We start from the raw sequence: 21,855 nt of genomic DNA, 5'->3' as shown, positions 1-21,855 counted from the left end.
CACAATAGAGACACGTGATCGTATACAAGCCAGATTTAAAGTCATTATGTTTTAGTCAAACATATCTGTTTAGGTTTTCTGTGGTCAATTTGCAGTCTACAAAGTATTTGTAATTATGTTCCGGCCCCCAACCATCTGCTCAAGAAAAAATCATCCCGAGGCTGAATCTAGTTGATGATCCCTGGCCTATGCTATGCTCAGACTGCTCCCTTTACACACATACTTTAATCAAGAGCGCTATGGTTTTAATAATGTCATTGATTTATTCGGAAATCTCTATTTATTTCAATCATTAATAACGCAGAGGCAGCTTTCCTCTCTCAGATCGATGTCCAGTTACCACTATCACATTACTGGACAATACGGAAGTCTTCAATGCAGTATCTGATCGCATGTGGCATGATCACATGTTTTTCTTAGAGGTTTTCATAAAGGTTTTGAATCTTCTAGTTATTATAATGAAAGTGTTTTGGCGGGGTAACTTAAATCATTCATATTTTCCAAAAATGACAGATTATAGTAAGTATAGCGTTGAAATTATGAGAAAGGATACAAGATTGAGATAATTCCGTAAATAATCAATCAAATATGAATTATGAACACATTGCAAAATACATGTACATCACCATAAAATTTCGCAACATGAAGAACAAACATCCATCTAATGCAACAATATATTATTACTACGATTTACCTTCCAAAGTGAAATCCACACGTTATGGAATAGAACAGAATAGAATTTGTGGACAACAGTGTCCACACATGTTCAGCAAGCTTGTGCAAAGCATGAGTCGTGCAATAAGACACGCCCATATTTTTGACCGGGAAAATGCAGCAGGCAGTATGGAGCAGAATGTGAGGAGCCAGCCATGCTCCAGATGAGGTGATCCTAAACAACCAATGGGAGAGCCCCGAGGCTACTGGCAGTTAGGGCCTGCCCCCCTAAGGAAGAAAGGGATGAGAGAGAGCCATGGGATGAGGATTGGAGGGAATGCAGTGGTTCCACAGCAAGGTGAATGGTTACTGTAGGTCAAATTAGACTAGAGTAATGTATGTGAGGCAAAAGCCATGAAAAGGTTTACTTCTGTTCCACAGTACAGTAATGTACTTTGTTTTATTTCTTTGCAAGCATATGTAATCATGCACAGCCAAAACTGCACAGAAATGTATCAGACAAGTTGATACAGTCTAGACTCAACATAACTATATACACAGCATTAAACTATATATGGTAAGAAAAAACAAAAACAAAGGGATAAAGTTGGAGCATATTACACCGCTATAGCGTTTTATTGGTGTTCAACACATGCATGAGTCAAACAATAGTCAAACAAGTGAGCTCCAAAAGTATTGGAATAGTGACACATTTTGGCTCTACTCCAGCACTTTGGATTTGAAATTATACAATGACTATGAAGTTAAAGTGCAGACTGACAGCTTTTTAATTTAAGGATTTTTCCATCCATATCGAGTGAACTGTTTAACAATTAAACACTTTTTGTACATAGTTCTCCTATTTTAGGTGACCAAAAGTATTGGGACAAATTCACTTGTGTATTAAAGTACTAAAAAGTGAAGTATTTAGTCCCATATCCATAGCATGCAATGACTACATCAAGCTTTTGACTAATTTTTTTGGATGTATTTGCTGTTTGTTTTAGTTGTGTTTCAGATTATTTTGTGCCCAATAGAAATTAATGGTAATTGTGTCATTTTGGAGTCACTTTTATTGTAAATAAGAATAGAATATGTTTCTAAACACGTCTACATTAATGTGGATGCTACCATGATTATGGATATTCCTGAATGAACTGTGAATAAAGATGAGAAAGTTAGAGGCACAAATATCATACCCCCAAGACATGCTAACCTCTCACCATTATAATAACAGGGGAGGTTAGCATTTTTTGGGCGGTATGATATCCACATCTGGCTTCTTCACTTGCGAGATCATCTGAGACCCGGGCAGCTGATGAAACTAAGGAGTTTTTCTGTAATAAAGCCCTTTTGTGGGGAAAAAAATCTAATTCTGATTGGCTGGTCCTGGCTCTCCAGGCTGCACCCCTGCCCAGTCATGTGAAAGCCATAGATTAGGGCCTAATGAATGTATTTAAATGGTCAGATTTCCTTACATGAACTGTAACTCAGTAAAATCGTTGAAATTGTTGCATTTATATTTTTGCTCAGTATACTTCAATTGGGGCGGCAGGTACCTTAGTGGTTAGAGTGTTGGACTAGTAACCGAAAGGTTGCAAGATCGAATCCCCGAGCTGACAAGGTAAAAATCTGTTGTTCTGCCCCTGAACAAGGCAGTTAAACCGACTGTTCCTAGGCCGTTATTGAAAATAAGAATTTGTTCTGAGGTAATGTCGCAATAATTTTTATATTTTTTATTTACACATAAGTGAATTTGTCGGAATACTTTGTCCCCTAAAATGGGAGGACTAAGTACAAAAAGTGCTGTAATTTTTCAACGGTTTACCCAATATGGATGAAAACACCTTCGAATTAAAGTGGAGAGTACAGAGCCAAAACAACAAAAAGTGTCGCTGTCCCAATACTTTTGAAGCTCACTGTAACGCAGTACACAGCAGAAGCAGTAGGCATACATACAGCCTCCCTTATAAAATACCCTTTATTTTTTACCATATACACATTATTTGTTCTTTCTAAGAGCAGGCTTCAAAGTGACCACCTGCCAAGCTAATAGTCATACCTGCCTTGATTATACAAGATAAAGTATAGAATCAAAGTTCCACTGAGCAAGCTAGATCAATATCGAGCTATATTAAACTATGTATACTGGATGGCACACATAGCAATTCTTCTTCCCCCTCCAATACATCAGATGTACAGGCAACCCTTCTACATGCACACAACATATTTCCATTCACAGAAGAGACGGAAAACCTTTTCATAATGTGCAATGTCAACACTTCTTTTAAAGTGTCTTTCAGAAGCGAGGTCATTTTTCTGACACCTATGATGTTGGTTCATCATGTGCTAGGCTGTCCCATGGTGTATATATATATATACATATATTAAGACAGAGGGGAAGATACAGTAACATGACTGTAGTGCTTGTTCAACAAACCATGGGAAAACAAATTCAATAGGGTTATTTCCTTAGTTACAAACCAACGAGTGGACACTTGACATAGTGATCGTTAAAGTTGTTGCAAATTAATCCGAATACATTTCTACAATTTCTAACATTGAATCAGCATAAATCAGTGTGTAGGAAAAATTATGTTGAAGTCCATAAAAGATAAACAAAACATGTTTAACACACATGAAAAACCTTGATCGGTCTCATAAAGCAGTTCATGATTGCATTCTGCTTTATAAAATAAAACTATTTCAAATACTGATAGAACAGAAGAAAATACGAAATAAATTATTCCTAGACTTGTCAATATTTCAACATTCTCCGTTGATTACAGATATGTTAAATGTACCAACTCACTCAACTAGATCTTTTAATAATAACAGAATGGCAGGATAAGGTAATGAAGGACTGTCAAGTATTTGTGATTGTATGAAACAGCATGTGTACGATCAAGAAAGAGAATAAAGATGATTTCAGTACTCCACGTTCTTGCTCATACCAGTAAAGCAGTGTTGTTTCTGAAAACATCAATGTTACGTTCGCTAAATGGTGAGAGCTTGGCTCCCACTCAGGCCATCCCTCTTTTCAGCACAGTCACACTGTTTCTGATCAGCTGGTGAAACCACAGAGCTAACTGGCTAGCATCTGAGTGGTGCCAGCACAGCCAGCGAGAGACAAGAACATGGTAGAGTTCAGGTGAAAATATAGCATTGGACTCCCCAGAGACCAAATGTCCCCTTCATAGTGTTCATAACCATCTCATCTATAGTTTTTTTTTTACATCCACTAGACAAAACTTCAGTCCATTAATTCAGTTATTATTCAACACCAGACATACAATATTCAGTCTGCCTCCATATCTGTAGTGAAAACCACATTACAGACTTTAAAACCTAAAGTTACTGTTCTCATAAGACTGACTAATACATTATCACTCCTGACTGACTCTTACAGCATGATCAGCTACTTTATTCACTATGGATGTGATGCAATCATGCTTGGGCTCCACGACAACATCTGGTCTTTGCCTTCCCAACAGCATTGTACCTGTCCCAATATATGGATGAATAGAAAATCTTTGTCAGGTAGATACTACTTATTTGTTCATTAAAATAAACTTTATAACACCTCAATAAACAACCATAGCAGTGCATTCAATGATTTAATGTTAATGATTGTTGTCTTACTCAAAAAAAAAATAAAATCAAAATGAATAACCCGAAAATAAATCTCTCAAACTAATATTCTACACACAAAAACAAAGTTAAATGGATGAAGTAAGACATTCAGTCAGGGGCTATAATGGACAATATAATAGACTTGGAATTAAACACATCGTAAAAACAATACAATGATCCAGAATATTCCCCATTCATACATCATGATATATTTCAATACTACCTGCCCTCATCTGACCTATAAAAAAGGTTAACAATAACTGTCCCTGCACTTCATTTAACTCCCTTTGACGTCCCTTTCAGTCCGAGGAGGGATTGAAGGGTGAATGGATGTGTTTATACATGCAGTAGAGTAGGGGACGACTGGATAGGGATGGCTTCTTGCTGTCAGAACAGAGCAGAATATGGGTAGTACTGTAGGTAGGGTACGTCTCATATTACCCTTCAGAGGAAGACCAGCCCCGGGACAGAGTGAGCTGCTGGTTTATAAAGATGGCTGTCGATTCTCCACAGTCCTTCCGAAGCTGGAGACAGTTCCAAACCATCAACTGTTAGATAGGGACTGTTGATTATGGGAATACATTGCAACCTTGTCCCTAATGAAGCTGGTTTGTTTCTAAAAAAACAAATGTAAAATGCGTGGGGGTTCCCTTTGCAGTGTAGTAAATTGCCTGAGAACATGAATGTGTGTTACTGGGTAGCAGACGTTTAGCTGATGGTAGACAGCTCCAGAGTGGGAGGATGAGAAAGTGGATTTTTCACAGACAACAGTCTGGGGACTCCAGGCGCTGGTCAGGTCAGAAGTCAAAAGGTTAAGAGAGGTCTACTAAGCGAGTGATTTCAAACCTCTCCTCAGGGACCCCTAGCCGTTCCATGCGTTTGAACTATTCTATGGCTAGCACACCTGATTCAACTTGTCAATTAATCATCAAGCCCTTGACTAGGTGAATCAGTGGGCTAGTTCAGGGCTACAACATTGTGAAATGTCTGGGGGTCCCCGAGGAGAGGTTTGAAAACCACTGTACTAAGTGAACAGGGCGTCCTCTGGTCTTTCAGCCTTCTTCCTGGGTGCACCGGTAGTTGCACCGGGATCACCACAAGGGGGTGAGGGGAGGCTGGGCACCGTCTCTGCTGCCTTTGCCCGCTCCTCCAGAAACTTGTCAAACTCTAGAAGGAGGATGAGAGGGATCAGAGGAAGCATATTATACATGCTAGCTACTAGAGGTGAATAAATGTTTCCTACCTTCACTGGTCACCCCCTCTTCGCCATCCTCTCCTTGCTGTCGAGGAAGGAAAAGCATCATTGTGGAACTATCTTAAGGATAACCTGAATTCAAACTCCTATAACGTAAAAGTACATTTTGACCTTTCATTTATCCAAAAGTGCTGATTAAAACACAACCAGACCCAGCATTGACAAGTTTTTCTGTGCTTAAAACCACAGACAGGATTACACCCACACAACAGTGGATCCCCCATTTCACCAACACCGCAATGCCATTTAGGTTAGAGAACTTCAACACACACACACACACACACACACACACACACACTCAAATGTTAAGACAAAACCACCATGCACCAAAGAGGACAGAAATCGTCCTTTGTTCCCTGCCAGGACACACCATTATTTAAGACTACACAGAAAGCTACAATGGGTCAGACACGTGATTGGTCAAAGATGAGGAAATGTGTTGAAAGACAAAGAAAGTGTAATGTGTTAGTTATATTTCTGAAGAACAAGAGGAGTCCAAAAATGGAAGGATGCAACAGGAAAAAGAAAAGAAAACAGGCGGAATAAAATCATAGTCTCACCACGTCAGTACACAGCCACTCCTCTATGTCATCCATGACAGAGGATTGGCCAACGGGAATCTACAGGGCAACGTCATGGACAAACAGCACCACAACAAAAAAATATCCACAGAAAAAAAAAAGACAAAAACAAAACCAACTTAAATATAAAAATAACTGAAATAACATAAAAAGCAATACTTAAACCTAACATTTAATAAAAACGCAAACAAACCATTCGATAAATGGTACATAGACCTCTGCTACTGATCGATGACATGCAGTACCAAACAACATGAAACACTCCAACTAACACACAGCCATGTGAAAGCTTTGCAACGCCATGCAGTGACAGTCAATATGAAGAGGCATCATCTTCCAGGCTGCATGAAAAACTGTGGGATGGGATGGCCATGCACTAGACTAGTCTTTAATGTTAGAGTTGTTGTTAAGGAGAGAGGTTGTCTGCTCAAACCAACAAGCACCAACTACCACAGGCCAGCTAAAAAGATCTATCCCATCAAAAACAAATCCTAAATAACAAATCTCTATATGAAATCCTTACTTCTCTGAGTGAGTGTCAGCTTGGGATCAATGGTTAGAGCAGAGGCCAACAGTAAACACACACGCGCCAATGGTGGAAAATAATGTATTGCCCGTAGGGCTGACCCCATTTAGTCGACTGGTCGATTGTGTGGTCGATAGGCTGTTGGTCGACGGAGACACCCGTCTGATTCTCGCCTGTCTCAGTGGCCTAATCCATTGTGGAGGCCGTGGGGATGGTACAGTCCATCACTAAGACATATGTGCTACTGAAATTGTATATAGTTATATTATGCAAGAACAAAATGGTGCTACGCTAATAATTATGTATTATTATTTTATAACAAATGTTTTCCGAATTGTGTGGTTTATTACTATTAACATATAACGCCAAACATCCCCTTTCATTTAACTGTGTATCTGCCAGATTTTTTTGCAGACAGCACATGCGAATCTGCCTAACTGCTGCCTAAGACTTACCTACCGCTACATACGGTAGCTACTTGAAACTCTTATTAGGTCTAATTAAAGGCAAAATGTCAAAAAAGTCTGCAGTATGGCAACATTTCATTGTAGTAAAGGATGACACCAAAAAAGTGGAATGCGAACTCTGCCAACAGCGGTTTGCTTACCATAGTTCGACAACGAATATGACATACCACTTGAAAACAGTAAGTTAACCTTTGTTTTTCTAGTTGCATGCTAAAACATTGACAGGTTTTATATGATTGAAAAGTGAACATTACCAAATTGAATAGGCCTATTACAATGTAATAACATAGTAATGGCATACAGAATTTAAAATGTACTTTATTTGTGTATTTATAGGCGCATCCTCAGTACAGCGCCTCCACTGCTAGCTCAGGTTTAACCACCTTGGACCAGAAGCTACACATCTCAGAAAAAAGAAAAAGGGAGATAACCGATGGTATCGTGGACTTCATTTCCCTGGACACGAGGCCCGTTAACCTGACAGAAGGCGTGGGATTTAAGAAGATGATGAAAATCTTGGAGCCTGGTTACACCGTTCCCAAGAGAGAGACTGTTATGCATGCTCTGACTGCCAAATATCATAACACAAAAGAGAAGGTTTTGGAGGCTATCCAAAACAGCCAGGCAGTAAGTTTTACAACCGACATGTGGACCTCCCTGAGAATGGAGTCTTACATGACCGTCACTGCCCATTTCATTACCAAGGCCTGGAGACTGCAGTGTCTTGTGCTGGAGACAAAACAAATGGAGGAGAATCCCACCACAGCCAACATTGCAGAGAGACTTGGAGAAGTTGCAGACGCATATGAAATTCCAGGATGTAAAAGGGTTGCTTTGGTACACGACAACGCCGCAAACATGGTTTTGTGTGCGGATATACTGAGGCAGGAGGCAGAATGGGCAGACGTTAAAGGAGTCAGATGTACCGGGCACACCTTACAGCTGTGCATCAATGCTGCTCTCGAACAAGACCCCATCTGTCGCACTGCGGCTGCAGCCAGACACCTCGTGGCTCATTTTAAGAAGGAAGCCAGAAAGGGACTGAAGCAGAAACAAAAGGTGGCTGAACACCTCCTGAGCCTAGACGTTTCCACGCTGTGGAACTCTTCTCAGACCACGATAGAGTGTCTGCTAGAACATAGATGGCCTGTAATAGACGTGCTCTCCGACCCCAACTACACAGGGAAAAGGGAACACAGCCTTGATCTCACCACAGCGCAATGGAACAAGGCAGAAGACATTTGGAATGTGCTGAAGCCTATGGTCACCCTGACGGAGCTGCTGTCCGAGGAAGACAACACATCCTTATCTGCAACCTTACCCATGCTGTCCCACCTCAAACGCCGCCACTTGGCCGTGGCGGAGGACGACAGCCCTACCACTAAGAGTCTCAAAACAAAGCTGGTGCAGGAAATTGACAGAAGATGGCAGCTCAACGACCAAATATTTGACAGTAGTCTTTACATCCAAGCAGCAGTTGTAGACCCCCGCTTCAAGCTGCTTTCCTTCCTTGACGATGCAAAACGGGATGTAGCCTATGTCAACCTGTCCCAGCTGGCCGACAGTTTGAGCGCGTCACAGCTAGAGGAGCCAGGGCCCCATGAGAGAGAACGAGACAACTCTACATCTACGGAGGAAGAAGAGGAACCTGCACAAAAGAAAAAGAAAACGGACAAGGAGCGAGAGATGGAGATGCTCATGTGTGGAGATGAGGAAGAGAAAGACGATCAACGGGATAGCAAAGAAGAAATTAAGGATTATCTCCAAGATAGAACGAAAGTCGACGGTGGACCGCTAGCTTGGTGGGGAAAAAATGAGGACAGGTATCCGAAGCTGGCCAGAGCAGCGAAATACCTCTTCTCCATCCCGGCGACCTCTACTCCATCAGAGCGGATCTTTTCCAAGGCAGGGCTTATATTCAATAAAACCAGGAGCTGCCTTCTGTCCGAAAATGTTGACAAGCTAGTGTTCCTGTCTCATAACTTGAAAAGATTGGGGAAGTAGGGTAATAAGTGGCAGCCCAGGTCTATGTGAGGAAGTAAAGTAAGCCAGTCCGATACAGTTGACAAGAGAGAAGACTAAGCTATTATGCAGGTGGATAAACGTTTGGAATTGTGCAATAGTCTATGCTTATTATTTTTTTTGTAAGTAGCCTAGGCCTATATAAGCCATTTTATGTTCAGCATTAGAGATCATAAGCTGCTGTTGAAGGTGACTTAAATAGCCTACTGTTGTGATGGGCTACAACTTGTTCATTGTTTATTTTATTCGTTACTAAACATAATATATTTACTGTAATACTGTTCAATTACAGTGTCCTCAGAAAGTATTCACACCCCTTGACTTTTTCCACAGTGTGTTACAGCCCGAATTTAAAATTGATTAAATTGAGATTTGTCATCACTGGCATACACAAAATACCCCATAATGACAAATGGAATTATGTTATTCAAAATTTTAACAAATTATTTAAAAATGAAAAGCTGAATGTCTTGAATCAATAAGTAGTCAACCCCTTTTTTATGGCAAGCCTAAATAAGTTCAGGAAAAAAAATGTCTTAACAAGTCACATGGACTCACTCTGTGTACAATAAGAGTTAAACATCATTTTTTAATGACAAACTCATCTCTGTACCCCACACATACAGATAATTGTCAGGTCCCTCATTTGAGCAGTGAATTTCAAACAGATTCAACCAAAGACCAGGGAGGTTTTCCAATGAGTTGCAAAGAAGGTACATGGGTTAAAAATATATGTTTAAAGCAGACATTGAATATCCATTTGATCATGCTGAAGTTATTAATTCCACTTTGGATGGTGTATCAATACACCCAGTCACTACAAAGACACAGGCATTCTTCCTAACTCAGTTGCGTAGGGATTTCACCAGTAGGCCAATGGTGACTTTAAAACGATTAGTTTAATGGCTGTGACAGGAGAAAACTGAGGGTGGATCAACAACATTGTAGCTACTCCACAATACTTACCTAATTGACAGAGTGAAAAGGAAGCCTGTACACATTTTTTTTTTTAATCCAAAACATGCATCCTGTTTGCAATAAGGCACTAAAGTAATACTGCAAAAAGTGTGGCAAAGCAATCCACTTTTGTCCAGAATACAAGTGTTATGTTTGGGGAAAATCCAATACATTACTGAGTACCACTCTCCATATGCTCAAGCATAGTGGTGGCTGCATCATGTTATGGGTATGCTTATAATTGTTAAGAACTGGGGAATTTTTCAGGATAAAATAAATAAAATGGATCTAAGCACAGGCAAAACCCTAGAGGAAACCTGGTTCAGTCTGCTTTCCACCAGATACTGCGAGATGAATTCCCCTTTCAGCAGGACAACCTAAAACAAGGCCAAATTTACTTTCAATTTGCTTACCAAGAAGAGACTGAATGTTCCCGAGTTAAAATGTTGACTTAAAAAAAAAAAATAGGCTTGTAAAACAATGGCAAGACTTGAAAATGGTTGTCTAGCAATGATCAACAACCAATTTGGCATAGCTTGAAGAATTTTGAATCAATCATGGTCCACAAAGCTCTCAGAGACTTAACCAGAATCACTGCCAACGGTTAATAACATGTTTCGACTCAGGGGTGTGAGTACTTATTTAAAAGGAGTTTTTTGACAATTAAATGCAGAAATATTAGCAAAATGTGTTATTTTATCTTCTCTTTATTACATAGCTTATAAGACTTTTTCCGTTTTGCAATATCTTATATTTGAGAGACTTAGGCTATTTGCGTTTGGAGGAGTCAGTGATAAGCTTAGCTTTGACTGTTTTAACCTAGGCTGCTGTAGGTCTAACTCAGATGGTTGACTCCCACAAGTTGTTACCTGGTTGAGTCGGTCAAATAAAAAAGTATTAGTCTGTTGTGTATAATCACCAGTCTTGAAGCCAGGGGCGTAGGAGCAACTCCAACATTTGTGGGCGGTCCGGGGGCATGTAGATTTTTTGGGGGAAAAACAGGTTTTAAATGTTAATTTCGAGAAAAGGATACAGACAAATATTAACTTACAAATGGGAAAAGGTACAAGGTTAAAGGGGACCTTGCAGAGGGGCACTTCATCTGGTACAGTCCAATCAGTCTTAGGGCCATGGCCATTCATACTGTACTGAATACCACTGTGACAGTTAAGCTAGCAGCATGGTCAATCCGGCATCTGCATTGGCCATACAGCATTTACTGCGATGCGGCCTTTGCAGAAATACTTGCAATTCGCAGAGTTGTTGTAAAGAAAGTTGTCAAGGAAGGGAGTTTGTGTTTATACAGCTCCCAAACTACCATTTACGTCAATTAAAACTGTACTCTTTTTCTGTTACTGTATAATTAATTTCCTAGTATTTTCCTCACTTCATCAGGTTGTTACTACTGCTGCTCTACTTACTGTATGGTTGAAAACTTAAAAGTAACATTGTTCACTTAGGTTTATTTTCTTCTCGTTATCTTGATCTCTGGCTCCCTCTTTAGTCATTAGTGTGTCTTAATTATTTCATCAATCAGTGCGCTTAAAGCATCAGACAAGTGCAATGCATATAGTTAATTGTATTCAAACACATAGGGTGTGTATATATGGAAAAATACACGTTTTAAGAACAGAAGGCTCTCGGTCGACCAAGATTATTTTTTGTTGGGGACAGCCCTACCCGACAGTGTAACAGCACACTGCATGGAAAAGTTAGTGATCATTAGTGATGTTAGCGCACTTCTAAAGGTTGACCAGCCACAATACTCACCCCTCCTGCAGGCTGCCTGACTTCCAGAGTAGGAGGCAGCTCAATCCCACCTACAGCATTAAGGTCCTCTAGAGGAGCCCTGTCAGGATAGAGGTAATGACCAGAAGGACACGAAGTTATAAAACATTCAGATTTAAAATGTATGGTACAGAACAGACACTGTCAGTCATGTAGAAAAGCTCATTGTGTATGCTCTATTCATTACAAGCCTAGGAGGTATGGGTTGTCTCTGAACAGGAGAACATGTATGAAGTGTTCTTACGTGACGAGTGTCTCAGTAGTCAGTGGCAGAGCTCCGGTCCTGGTCTGGGCGAACATGTCAAAGTCGTCCTGAGGCTTACAGCTGGGCAGAGAGCTCAGAGTGCTGGTCACACTGGCACCCACGTCTGAGGAACGCCAAAAAGACATCAGCCATATTGTTCCAACAAAATTAAAAATAAATATATAAATAATTGTGTTTTTAAGAACTTGTCACATTGCTAAATTACCTGATTCAAAGAGAACAAAATGCTTCAGCACTGTTAAAGTAGATTATATTTTTACTAAATAGACTGCGGTGTACAGTAACAGAGTCCGGAGGACATACCGAGGCCGGCCAGACGAGAGGCGAGGGAGGCAGGTGAGGAAGGACGTGCAGCGGGGGCGGTGAAGGATGGAGGCGTGACGGTGGAAGTGACCATGTTGCTGACGACAGCAGGAGAACCAGGGCCCAGGTCTATAAGGTTGTCCTCTGTAGCCTCACTGAGGACCTGCGATCCAGGGATGACAGAGGGGGAAAGAGAGAAAGAGACCCATTGAAGACAACGTAGGACCACTCTTTTAGGAGCCATTCCAAAACAGAATGCCAATTCCATTTTCCATTACCGTCACTACAACAAAGTGACAAACTAGTCCTGAAGTAAGGGAAGAGGGATTACAGAAAAGGCTCTGACATTTGGCTTCAGTTTTGTTCATCAATTTGACTAACATCAACATGATTACCTGGAACAGAAAGGTACAGGCAAATAAAGCACGTGAGAGGTCAGGGAATATCATAGGTTAGCTGGAGAAAAACATGTTGTTGTTTGTGGGACTTTTTCTGAAGGGAGGGGTAGGTACTCAGCCAGAATGGGTTTGTGAGAGAAATGCAATAATACGATTTGTTTGTGGCGAAGAATGAGCTGTTTGGTGTGTCTGTGATATTGTCATTCATTTATGATCAGTGACCACAGAAACCATGGCAATGACCTTTGCACTGGGCGGGTGTTTTTTCTTTTGGCTGCGAAAGAGAATAATCTTTCCACTTGAGAATGATGGGTGGTGGTGGGGAAGGGGTTGGTGCATGTTTAGACATGGGTAGATGTTACCCCTTAGGCACAGATCTAGGATCAGTTCACCCTCCCTGAATCCCAACTTTAACCATACAGGGAGGAAACCCACCTGGCCTAAGATCAGTGTCTAGTGGCAACTACTCCCAGCTTAAGACTGTCTCTGTGTCAGTTATTGAGGAGAGTGGGTGGTTAAAACATGCCACATGGAGCAAATGGGATGTACAGGGTCCATATAGTTCAGCCATGTGTTAACAGTGGCCACCTTGGGTCCAAATACGTGACATACTATTTATTGGGGCGACTTTCATACTTGCCTGCCTCAGCTAGACATAGAGACAAACAGAAAGGAAAAAGACCATGAATATCATTAACATGCCTGGGCAACACGCCACGGTCAGTGTGGACATGATATTAATGGTACGGTGCGGACATCGACAGACTATGTAACATGCCTACATCTCTAGACAGAACAGTTGTATTTTAGACAGACTCGACAACGTTACAGAATGAGGAAACGTGAGAAACAGGCAAGCTATGGAAGACAAAGTACAGAAACTTTACCACAGAAATATGTGACAACCATGTACAAATAAGCAAGGGATGTCATTGTGTGTGTGGGGGGGGTTACGTCCTATGGCTGTCACTGCTAACTCACCCCATTATTGATACCCTGAGATGCTCTGCCTGACCGGTACCTCTCGTACCTGAGAGAGAAGCCAAATAACAAGTAGTCCATACCTGTTCACAACGACTATTACATGAAGTCATGCATGTCTCTCAGAGGAGAAAGGTGTTGAGACAAATGTTAGTGGTGGGTGTGTGTAAGCTAGCCTACCTGTCGTAGCGTAGGAAGATGTTGTTGAGGTCGTCATTGACGTGCAGTAGTTCCTCTGTGACCTCCTCGTCAGACACACAGGAGATGAGCTCCACTATCCTCTGCTGCATGGCCCGGCACGTCCGGTTCAGCTCCTACAAAAAGCACAAGAGGGTTAGCCATCAAAAGATATAGTGCTGCCCAGGCTGAAATCGCCTGTTGATATTACAGATACTTTCACCAGTACACCAGAAACACTGAAGCAGACCCCCCCAGTGGCCTCAGTAAAATAAAGTCCAGGAGTTTTCGCTTGTCATGTTACATGGCCAAGAAACCCAGCCCTATTTACACGCTATAAGAATACCAGAGAGAAAGAAGGCCAAGGAGTCTGACCTGCAGGAGCTTGTGGTCCGAGGGGTCCTCCTGTCCAGGAACCATCTCTGTCAGCATCTCTGACATCACCTTTGTGTTGCCACGCACAATGTCCAGCTCCCTTCGCAGCCGGCAGATCTGAACAGGGAATACCATGTCAACTCCTCTCAGATCCATCTCCTTGCACTGTGGAATGCAAGCTATCCAGAAGATTTTAAAGCCTTCTTACAAATCTGGGAAGGGAACAGATTGTGCAACTGTAATGGCAATTCACTCTTTCCTTACCTGTTCAGGTGAAGGGTTGATAGACCCAGAGGCGCCAAGGTTGAGGACCTGCGGGGCAGAGTAGGTGGGAGGAACAGACGATGCAAACGATGGGGCGGAGACAGCATGAGGAGGAGGCTGCTGTTGGGGTTGGGGGATAGGCTGGGCCAGGGGAGGGGCGGTGGCTTGGTTCTCCTCTGGGCCAGTCAACAGCTTTAAATGAGAAAGAAAAAAAAGAGACAAACCCCCAAAAACTCATATAAAGTTGTTGAAAAATGGCAGAACAGATGTATTTTTCGTACTCAGTATGGAACTGCATGTAAATGGATGTGACAGTGGCAGTTGTACCCGCTTAGGAGTGTGGATGGGAGACAGGACATCCAGGTCCGACATTGGGAAATCTATACCCTTCCTCTTCAGCTCCTCATAGATCTGGACCACACCCGTCATGTCTGGACTACTCCTGAACGCATCAGCCCACGCCTGGGAGACAGGAGGGAGGGAGAAGGAGGATGAGAAAGACAAGTGTTATATACACTGTATAATCGTCTCATGTCTGTCAGTGCTGTATTCATTAAGTGGTCAAAGTATTAAGGTCAGAGGTGTCAAAAATTACATTTAGGCTAGCACAAAAGCTATTGCTTGCTGAGCAAGGAAGCATCTTTGGTGTTTCATCATTACACATACATCTTTGTGAGAAAACTGTGCTGTGTTTGTAATATAACACTTGCACGAGGTCCGGTGAGAAACCATTCAGTTCATTGCTGTCAGGTCTCTGTTTTGTGTTACAGTACTTGCACAAGATGATATGAACAGAGTCTGAGCCAAAAACCTTATGGTTCCTCATTGCTGTCAGGTCTGTGTGCTCTAGCAGACATCAACAGCCACCATGTCAGCGGGAAGCTAGAGGCCACCTGAGGTAATCGGCCAGGGTTACCCGAGATCCCCATGGTAAACAGAGAACCAGTGGCCTGGCTGCAGGTAGCACACCAGCAAGACCCTGCCTGGTTAACACTGCAGCTACATGTAACCAAACACCCTCCTCCACTGCCTCAGTATGTAGCCTATACTGTACAGTACCTTCTCAAAGCACTTGCCATACAGTATACTTCCTCAAATGACTCCCATTTTCTCAAGGACAAACTATCATCATCTCCTCAGACAATTCTGTCAGAATACTCAATGAAAGCGGGTTATATTAATGCCGTCACTCAAGTCGTCAAATATAAAGGAAAACATGTCATGCATACACATTCACACAAGTGACCTGGATCAGGGCGAGCACTTTGTCTTGCACGATAGTGGGAGGGTTGTTTTTGGGAGAGATGATTTTCACAAGCACGCCGTCTATGAAGTCCCTGCTGGTGATGAGGGCATGAAAACGATGCCCACAGTTCTTCACACATGTCTCCAGGACGGTCAGTGCCAGCATCACCTCCCTGTAGTTCTTGTTTCCGTTCAGCCTCTTCTTCATGGCCCTGATGGCATCCTTGGGCCTGCAGCAACAACACACAGAGCAGAGCACAGGGTCAGAGAGGGAGGAGACAGACACATGATGTGCATGATACACAAAACATATAGTCTACTGTGTAGTAACGATGTAGTAACAGCACCACCAAGCATCATTTCTCCATGTTGACTGAAATGATGTTAGTAACACTTTACTTAAACCCTTTAACACTCAATGTTTTACTTACATGGTCTAATAGAGGGCTCTGGTTTAGGTTACACTATAATGCAGATAACAAATCAATGGTACTGTGATAGGTAGGTGTGGCCTTCCCTTGAATTCTTGATATAGGGCTTTATCAAACTGATGTCATACTTTGAAATAAACTGGGAGTAGGGGCAAATCGACATACACTAATTTCCCACCCATTTATCAAACAGAAACAGGCAAGGGCTTTCAACACTTTCACAAACAAGGTTAATGGACCAGATTGCCACCCAAGCCTTAGATAGTAGAACAGCACTTGGAGCAAATCCATCCTCAAGTCCATTACTGCTTCTGATAAGACAAGTATTTGATAAGCGGCAAACAAGGCCAGAGATCTTCACCAAGAAAGCGTGGTCATATTCACATGTAAGTCACTAGGGACAAATTATTGAGTCCAACTTCACACAGCTCCAGAAGAGGTGTAAAAGGTGTTTTTGACTTCATATTATTCATTGGCCTAGTTAGAAAGCTATTTTCTACTTACCCATCCTCAGTTTCATTTATGATGTCACATATTTCCATATTGAGGGTCCAGTCCTCACTCTGAAGGGAGCCATCAGTGGCTCTCTCTAAAGAAGACAGAACATTACATTTCCTCTTGTCAGAGCAGTAGAAAAATATTGTAATTTGAAAACAATATATTTTTCATGATTGTAATGATCACATACTAACTTGTCAACTAGCTAATTGGCTCACAACCACTGTCAACTCTATACTGTGGAACAGACAGGTAGTGCTAACTAGCTAGTTGCCCACACTCGTACTAGGGAGGGCTGGTTATTGCGGTTTAGGACAGCTGCACCCAGGTCAGTGATCCAGTTGTATCAGTTGTCAAATGTATGGCAAACGACAGACATGGTTCAATCGAATAGTTAGCTAGCCAGCTACAATCATTCGCTAGTAAGCCAGTTAACGCAACCAGATACAGTACAGACTGTAACCTAGCTAGCTTGGTTGGTTGCTAACTAGCTAGTTTAGTAGTGGGAATGAATACAAGATAGTTAACGTTAGATATAGTAGGCTAGCGATACAACATACTGTTCCAGATCCCCACCACGAACTAGCAAGATTACCACCAACTATTGTTTATGCGTATATACACATAGCTAGTTAACATCTTTATTGAAAATCAGCCTGCAAATAATCAAAATAATAGCAAGTCAGCCAGGCATATAGCTTCGCGGCTAATAAGTGGGTCGATAGCCAGAGTTTAAAGACGATAGCAAGTAAGAATCAAATGTTAGTGCGATTCAAGAACGTGAAACACGATTATCTGACGTTTCCTTTCAACCACAGTTTATTTTAGAAATACTTACCAATACAATGTCCCACAGGAGTGCTGTATGGATTTCCCAAAAGGAACTCCATCTTGATCGACAACAAACAATTTGTACGAAGTCACCAGTTCATGGGAAAGGCACAAGTAAGCTCCGCCCGTCGAGCAATCAGCTGCATCTAGCATGTCAATCTGATTGAGCAACATTCACGTCCATCTTTACATTATTATTGTAAATAAATGACAACCAACAATAAAACCTACTCATTTTGGTTTTAGTTTTTTTTTAACTTAATAGGATTTTACAATCTGTGTAGTGGACACAATCCAATGTAAACCCTTGAGAAAGTATGTTTACATAGCAACCTTCTCACATCCACAAGACAAGAATTCAATGAATTTACAATAGGATTTCAAAATGTTTTCTAACAAAAAAAAATTAAAAAGTGTTTCCATGTCATTTGTATTCTAATGCATTTAGGATTTGAAGCAAAGTTAGACAAAACAGCTGGTGCTGTATGTCCCTGCTGTGCATGTAACAAACATACTTTAGTCAGTTTGACCCATTGATAGATTTATTCAATTTCTACTGAAGCAAAAGAGTGTACTTTGTACAAGCTAGTCACCACATAATAAATACAGTGGGAGTGGGTGAGACGTCTGGGCTGAAACAGACAGAGGGTAACACTTACTGTTTCCATAAAAACATCCGATGTTCCCAAAAGTCACTGATGACTGAGATACTAGCTAGGTTTCCATCCAACTGGGGACAGATTTTCATGCGAATATTCAAAAATCTGCATAAGAACAAAATGCGCATTTTCCCACCAAGAGATGTGGTTCCATCAATGACGTAGATGCGTGATGACGTAACGCGCCAACCGAACAACAAAAACAAGTTAAATTGGTTTCAATCGCATTTTCAACTCTACTGATGGTTTTCTCACAAAACAATGTGCGTTATATAGCGAGTGTGCCCACTCTGGTATTGGCACGTGCGGGTAGGCCATTGTACATAACGAGAGTATTTTGTGTCAAACAGCAGCCAAGCATCGATGATCATGTCACCAGAATAAGACCCTCTATATTTATTGGAAAGGGGCATAAATTGAGTTGATCACCTTACACTTTATTTCATCTGTAGCCCAATACAGTGGTTCCCAAACTGTGAATGCTTTCCAGACTCCAAGTTTACATTCTTTATGATGGTTAATATATCAATAGTTCAAATAATTCCACCAACATTTCTCATGTAATTAATTTGACCAATACAAAAAGATCCCAACTTGTCTATCATATTGTGTTTTGTCGACATTTGTAAAGTTTGCAGACGAATGTTCTGTTTCCATCAAGCCTGCCATGATATTTTTATCACACATGTACTTTACTCCCATAAAAAGGTTGGATGGAAACCTGGTTAGTGATTCAAAACACATGTAGAAGAGATGATCATCATACTTGGCTGTACTTTATAGGGAAGGAGTGGCAGAGGAGACGGTTCCTCTTTACTGAAATGAATCATCACAGGACATTTTATAAACTGCAGATGATGTCACGGACCTGGGCAGATAAAATATGTGTTTTGTTCCGCCAAGGACAACACCAGAGATAAATTTAAGTCCTAAGGAGTTGGGATTTCTTCCCAGTCAGAGGCCAGTACACTGCCTTTATTGTCTTTGCTCTTAGAGTGCTGTCTGAGCTTGTATGTTTGACTCAGGGAAGCGCCGAAGGGCCTCCTTAGTCTTGCATGAGTTTGCGTTTGACCGTTGAACTCTCAGAGGAGAAATGAACAAACAGAGCCCCTGCTGCTGTACGTGCTCTCAGCTCATACAGGTCAACATCATGAGCCCACTCTACGTTTCCCCAATGCCCAATCTGTGGAGAAGGGAAAGAGAGTGAGGGGAAAATAAATCGTTAGTAAGAGAGGAAGAGACAGAAACAGACAGGGAGATTGAATACATTGCCAAGATGCTTTTCTAATCTCTGTATATGCATTGATTCTGTGGCGAGTTCATACCTGGAACTCCTCCTCTAGTCGTGACAGCAGCACAGCCTGCTCCACTGTAACGTGTTTGTCAATCAATGCAAATGCCAGCACCACAGACTTCAGCTGGGTGATCACATACTCCAGTCCTATACACAGAGGACACGCAAATAGTATTAGTGCAGTCGTGTACTCTATTTAACTGAGACTCAGCAATATGATGTGATCATGAACAGCGGTGCAACTTCTGAGGATTCTCTCTCCATTGGTCTAGGCAAGAGGCTGATTCCTTTAAAACCCACACAGTTCAGAATTTGCACAGGTGCATGGGAGTATCTCTAATTACGCTTTTAGTTGTTTTTACCTGTCAGGGACCAGAAGTTATAGGAACCCAGGTGCTGGCGAAAAGTATCCATCGTTGCCTGTGGGATCTCTGGCCCCAATATATTGGTAGAAGAGCCAATGACTACATTGTACCTGCAAGAGGAAAACATTAATTCAAGTACTCTCAAGACAGTGCTACAAATCTGTTTTCCTCCTTTGCTCCTTGCTGAAGATGACATGCAAATAAGTAGACATGTCCAGTGAACTTCTAGTAAGGTAACCCACAGCAAATGAGTCAATGATCATGTCAATGATCATGTTAAAGTGAAACTAACCTGTCTTCAATCCAGTTCAGCACAGGGTCCCATTCATTATTCTGAAGCTCCACTAAAGATGGAGGCTCCTCAACTCTGTAACTACAAGGAGACAACATAATCAGAGTTATAATTCATACAAAATCACACACATTAATGATCTGATGGAGAGAACCTGTGTATCATATTGGTCCTGTTAGGCAGGTTACTTTTCTTCACCAGATACTTAAACCCTATGCTACTACGAAGACCTCTGCGTACCAAATAGTGTCAGTCTCCAGATACTTGAGGGCAGCAGTGATTATTTGGTCCTTGCTGCGGAATGTAGGGTTATCAAGGGCTGTGTTGCAGAGAGTGGTCTGAAGTAGAAGAGAGAACAAATCTCAAATGGCACCCTTTTTCCCCATTAGTTTTAAGTCAGTGCCCAAGTCAAAAGATCTAATGAAAGTAGTGCCCTGTTTGGGGTACAGTGTGTCATTCCAGATACAGCAAACATGAAGGATCAAACAAAAGAACTAAGGTAAAAGGTCATACCATATGCATGCTGTAAAACTTGACAGTGTCTTTCTGAGTATCCCACTCATTCGCCACGGCAATGGCTAAGGCTTCGTTGGGGGCTGTGAACAGCTTTCCTCCTGGTGTCTTCAGTTTCCGTTGGTCCAGGTTGATCTCAAACATGCCACCTGCTGACCAAGAATCAAGGTAATGTTACAGTGAGTTCTTGGAATTCTTAGCACTCAGAGACTTATTTCAATCAAGAGAGAAAGTATCTCCCTCGCCCGGTCCTGTACTCACCCTCTCCGTGGGATATGCTGACATCATCGTAGAATTTCTTTCTTTCTGTTGATGACAGCATAACAAAGTCAACATGTCAAGAACTGTGCAACCTTCATGATGCATATAGCCAGATATTTGATGATGAAAAAAGGTGATAAAATCGTGCACCTCTTACCTGTGATAATGGAGTAATATTTTGAGTTCACAGAGAGTAGAGGGAGCGGCAGCTTGAGAGCTTGACTTCTTGGGCAGACAATGGGGGGAGAGAGGGCATGCCCCACACGACTGTGCAATCTCAGAAGATTCCTCAGCATCGTGTCAGTGAGAGAGTTATTAACAAACAAGTTTCCCAATTAAAGTGTGGTTCAAAACTTGCATTAACGTTAGCGAGCAGGAATTATGAATGGCGGACAGTGTCGCTATTCAAAATGTAGTAAACATTGCGGTCACTATAAGAAACGACCGAAGAGTAGCTGAAGGTTGACTGATCTAAAACTAACCATTTGGAGAAATACGATTGTATTTCCACACACCTCTCGCTGCAATGCTTCGCATCTCTACATGAGCGTGACCTTCCGTGTTTGACAGACCACAGATTCGACAGAATTCCCAGATACATGGGAAACGTAGTTCCATAGTGGTTACAAAATCAACCAGAATGTAACAGTGCCAGAGCGGAAAGAACTACATCCTCACACTTCCCAGACAGCATTGCGCTAAATAAGCCAGTCAGCAGCGAGGTTTTAGATCACTGAAATTCCTCAGCTAATGAGAGAGGAGGATGCTGCTGCCTTACGGCACCTGCGTCAAAGTCCGCTTACTTTACTCGAGCCTGCTG

At 41.7% G+C, this 21,855-nt stretch overlaps 2 protein-coding genes across 6 annotated transcripts; both read right to left on the bottom strand.

Moving 5' to 3' along the window:
- Positions 1-1,256: 1,256 nt before the first annotated feature.
- LOC106609750 (TOM1-like protein 2) lies at positions 1,257-18,468 on the bottom strand. 4 transcript variants are annotated; one of them, XM_045724186.1, is made up of 16 exons: positions 18,311-18,468; positions 17,659-17,810; positions 16,827-16,911; positions 15,893-16,121; positions 14,974-15,108; positions 14,647-14,838; positions 14,383-14,499; positions 14,011-14,144; positions 13,831-13,879; positions 12,452-12,614; positions 12,128-12,251; positions 11,866-11,944; positions 6,103-6,162; positions 5,531-5,567; positions 5,305-5,454; positions 1,257-5,133 (listed from the first exon to the last, which is right to left on the bottom strand). In XM_045724186.1, the coding sequence occupies exons 2-15, from the start codon at positions 17,708-17,710 to the stop codon at positions 5,312-5,314; spliced, it is 1,599 nt and encodes a 532-aa protein (XP_045580142.1). In that variant the 5' UTR covers positions 17,711-17,810; positions 18,311-18,468; the 3' UTR covers positions 1,257-5,133; positions 5,305-5,311. The 4 variants fall into 4 exon arrangements, with proteins under 4 accessions (XP_045580142.1, XP_014064233.1, XP_045580147.1 ...); XM_014208758.2 differs by having other exon boundaries at positions 1,257-5,454; XM_045724191.1 differs by lacking the exon at positions 6,103-6,162.
- On the bottom strand, positions 18,176-21,784 carry LOC106609766 (ATP synthase mitochondrial F1 complex assembly factor 2). 2 transcript variants are annotated; one of them, XM_014208779.2, is made up of 8 exons: positions 21,193-21,784; positions 21,036-21,080; positions 20,775-20,926; positions 20,502-20,599; positions 20,262-20,342; positions 19,967-20,079; positions 19,636-19,751; positions 18,176-19,493 (listed from the first exon to the last, which is right to left on the bottom strand). In XM_014208779.2, exons 1-8 carry the CDS (start codon positions 21,329-21,331, stop codon positions 19,356-19,358), a joined length of 882 nt encoding a protein of 293 aa, XP_014064254.1. In that variant the 5' UTR covers positions 21,332-21,784; the 3' UTR covers positions 18,176-19,355. The 2 variants fall into 2 exon arrangements, with proteins under 2 accessions (XP_014064254.1, XP_014064260.1); XM_014208785.2 differs by having other exon boundaries at positions 20,775-20,923.
- Positions 21,785-21,855: the final 71 nt, after the last annotated feature.

The sequence above is a fragment of the Salmo salar genome, chromosome ssa01, assembly GCF_905237065.1.
Source record: "Salmo salar chromosome ssa01, Ssal_v3.1, whole genome shotgun sequence".
Lineage (NCBI taxonomy): Eukaryota > Metazoa > Chordata > Actinopteri > Salmoniformes > Salmonidae > Salmo > Salmo salar.
Note: the sequence above shows the minus strand (reverse complement) of the source record. Positions and strands in the feature narration are given on the sequence as shown.

Excerpts from the sequence above, each read along its gene's own strand:
- LOC106609750 (XM_014208758.2), bottom strand. The coding sequence starts at position 17,710 with ATGGAGTTCCTTTTGGGAAATCCATACAGCACTCCTGTGGGACATTGT. Across the intron at positions 14,145-14,382 it reads CGGACCACAAGCTCCTGCAG|GAGCTGAACCGGACGTGCCG; the intron begins GTCAGACTCCTT and ends TGCTTTTTGTAG. Across the intron at positions 5,568-6,102 it reads AGTGGCTGTGTACTGACGTG|CAAGGAGAGGATGGCGAAGA; the intron begins GTGAGACTATGA and ends CTTCCTCGACAG.
- LOC106609766 (XM_014208779.2), bottom strand. The coding sequence starts at position 21,331 with ATGCTGAGGAATCTTCTGAGATTGCACAGTCGTGTGGGGCATGCCCTC. Across the intron at positions 21,081-21,192 it reads ATATTACTCCATTATCACAG|AAAGAAAGAAATTCTACGAT; the intron begins GTAAGAGGTGCA and ends TGTCATCAACAG. Across the intron at positions 19,752-19,966 it reads TAACTTCTGGTCCCTGACAG|GACTGGAGTATGTGATCACC; the intron begins GTAAAAACAACT and ends CTCTGTGTATAG.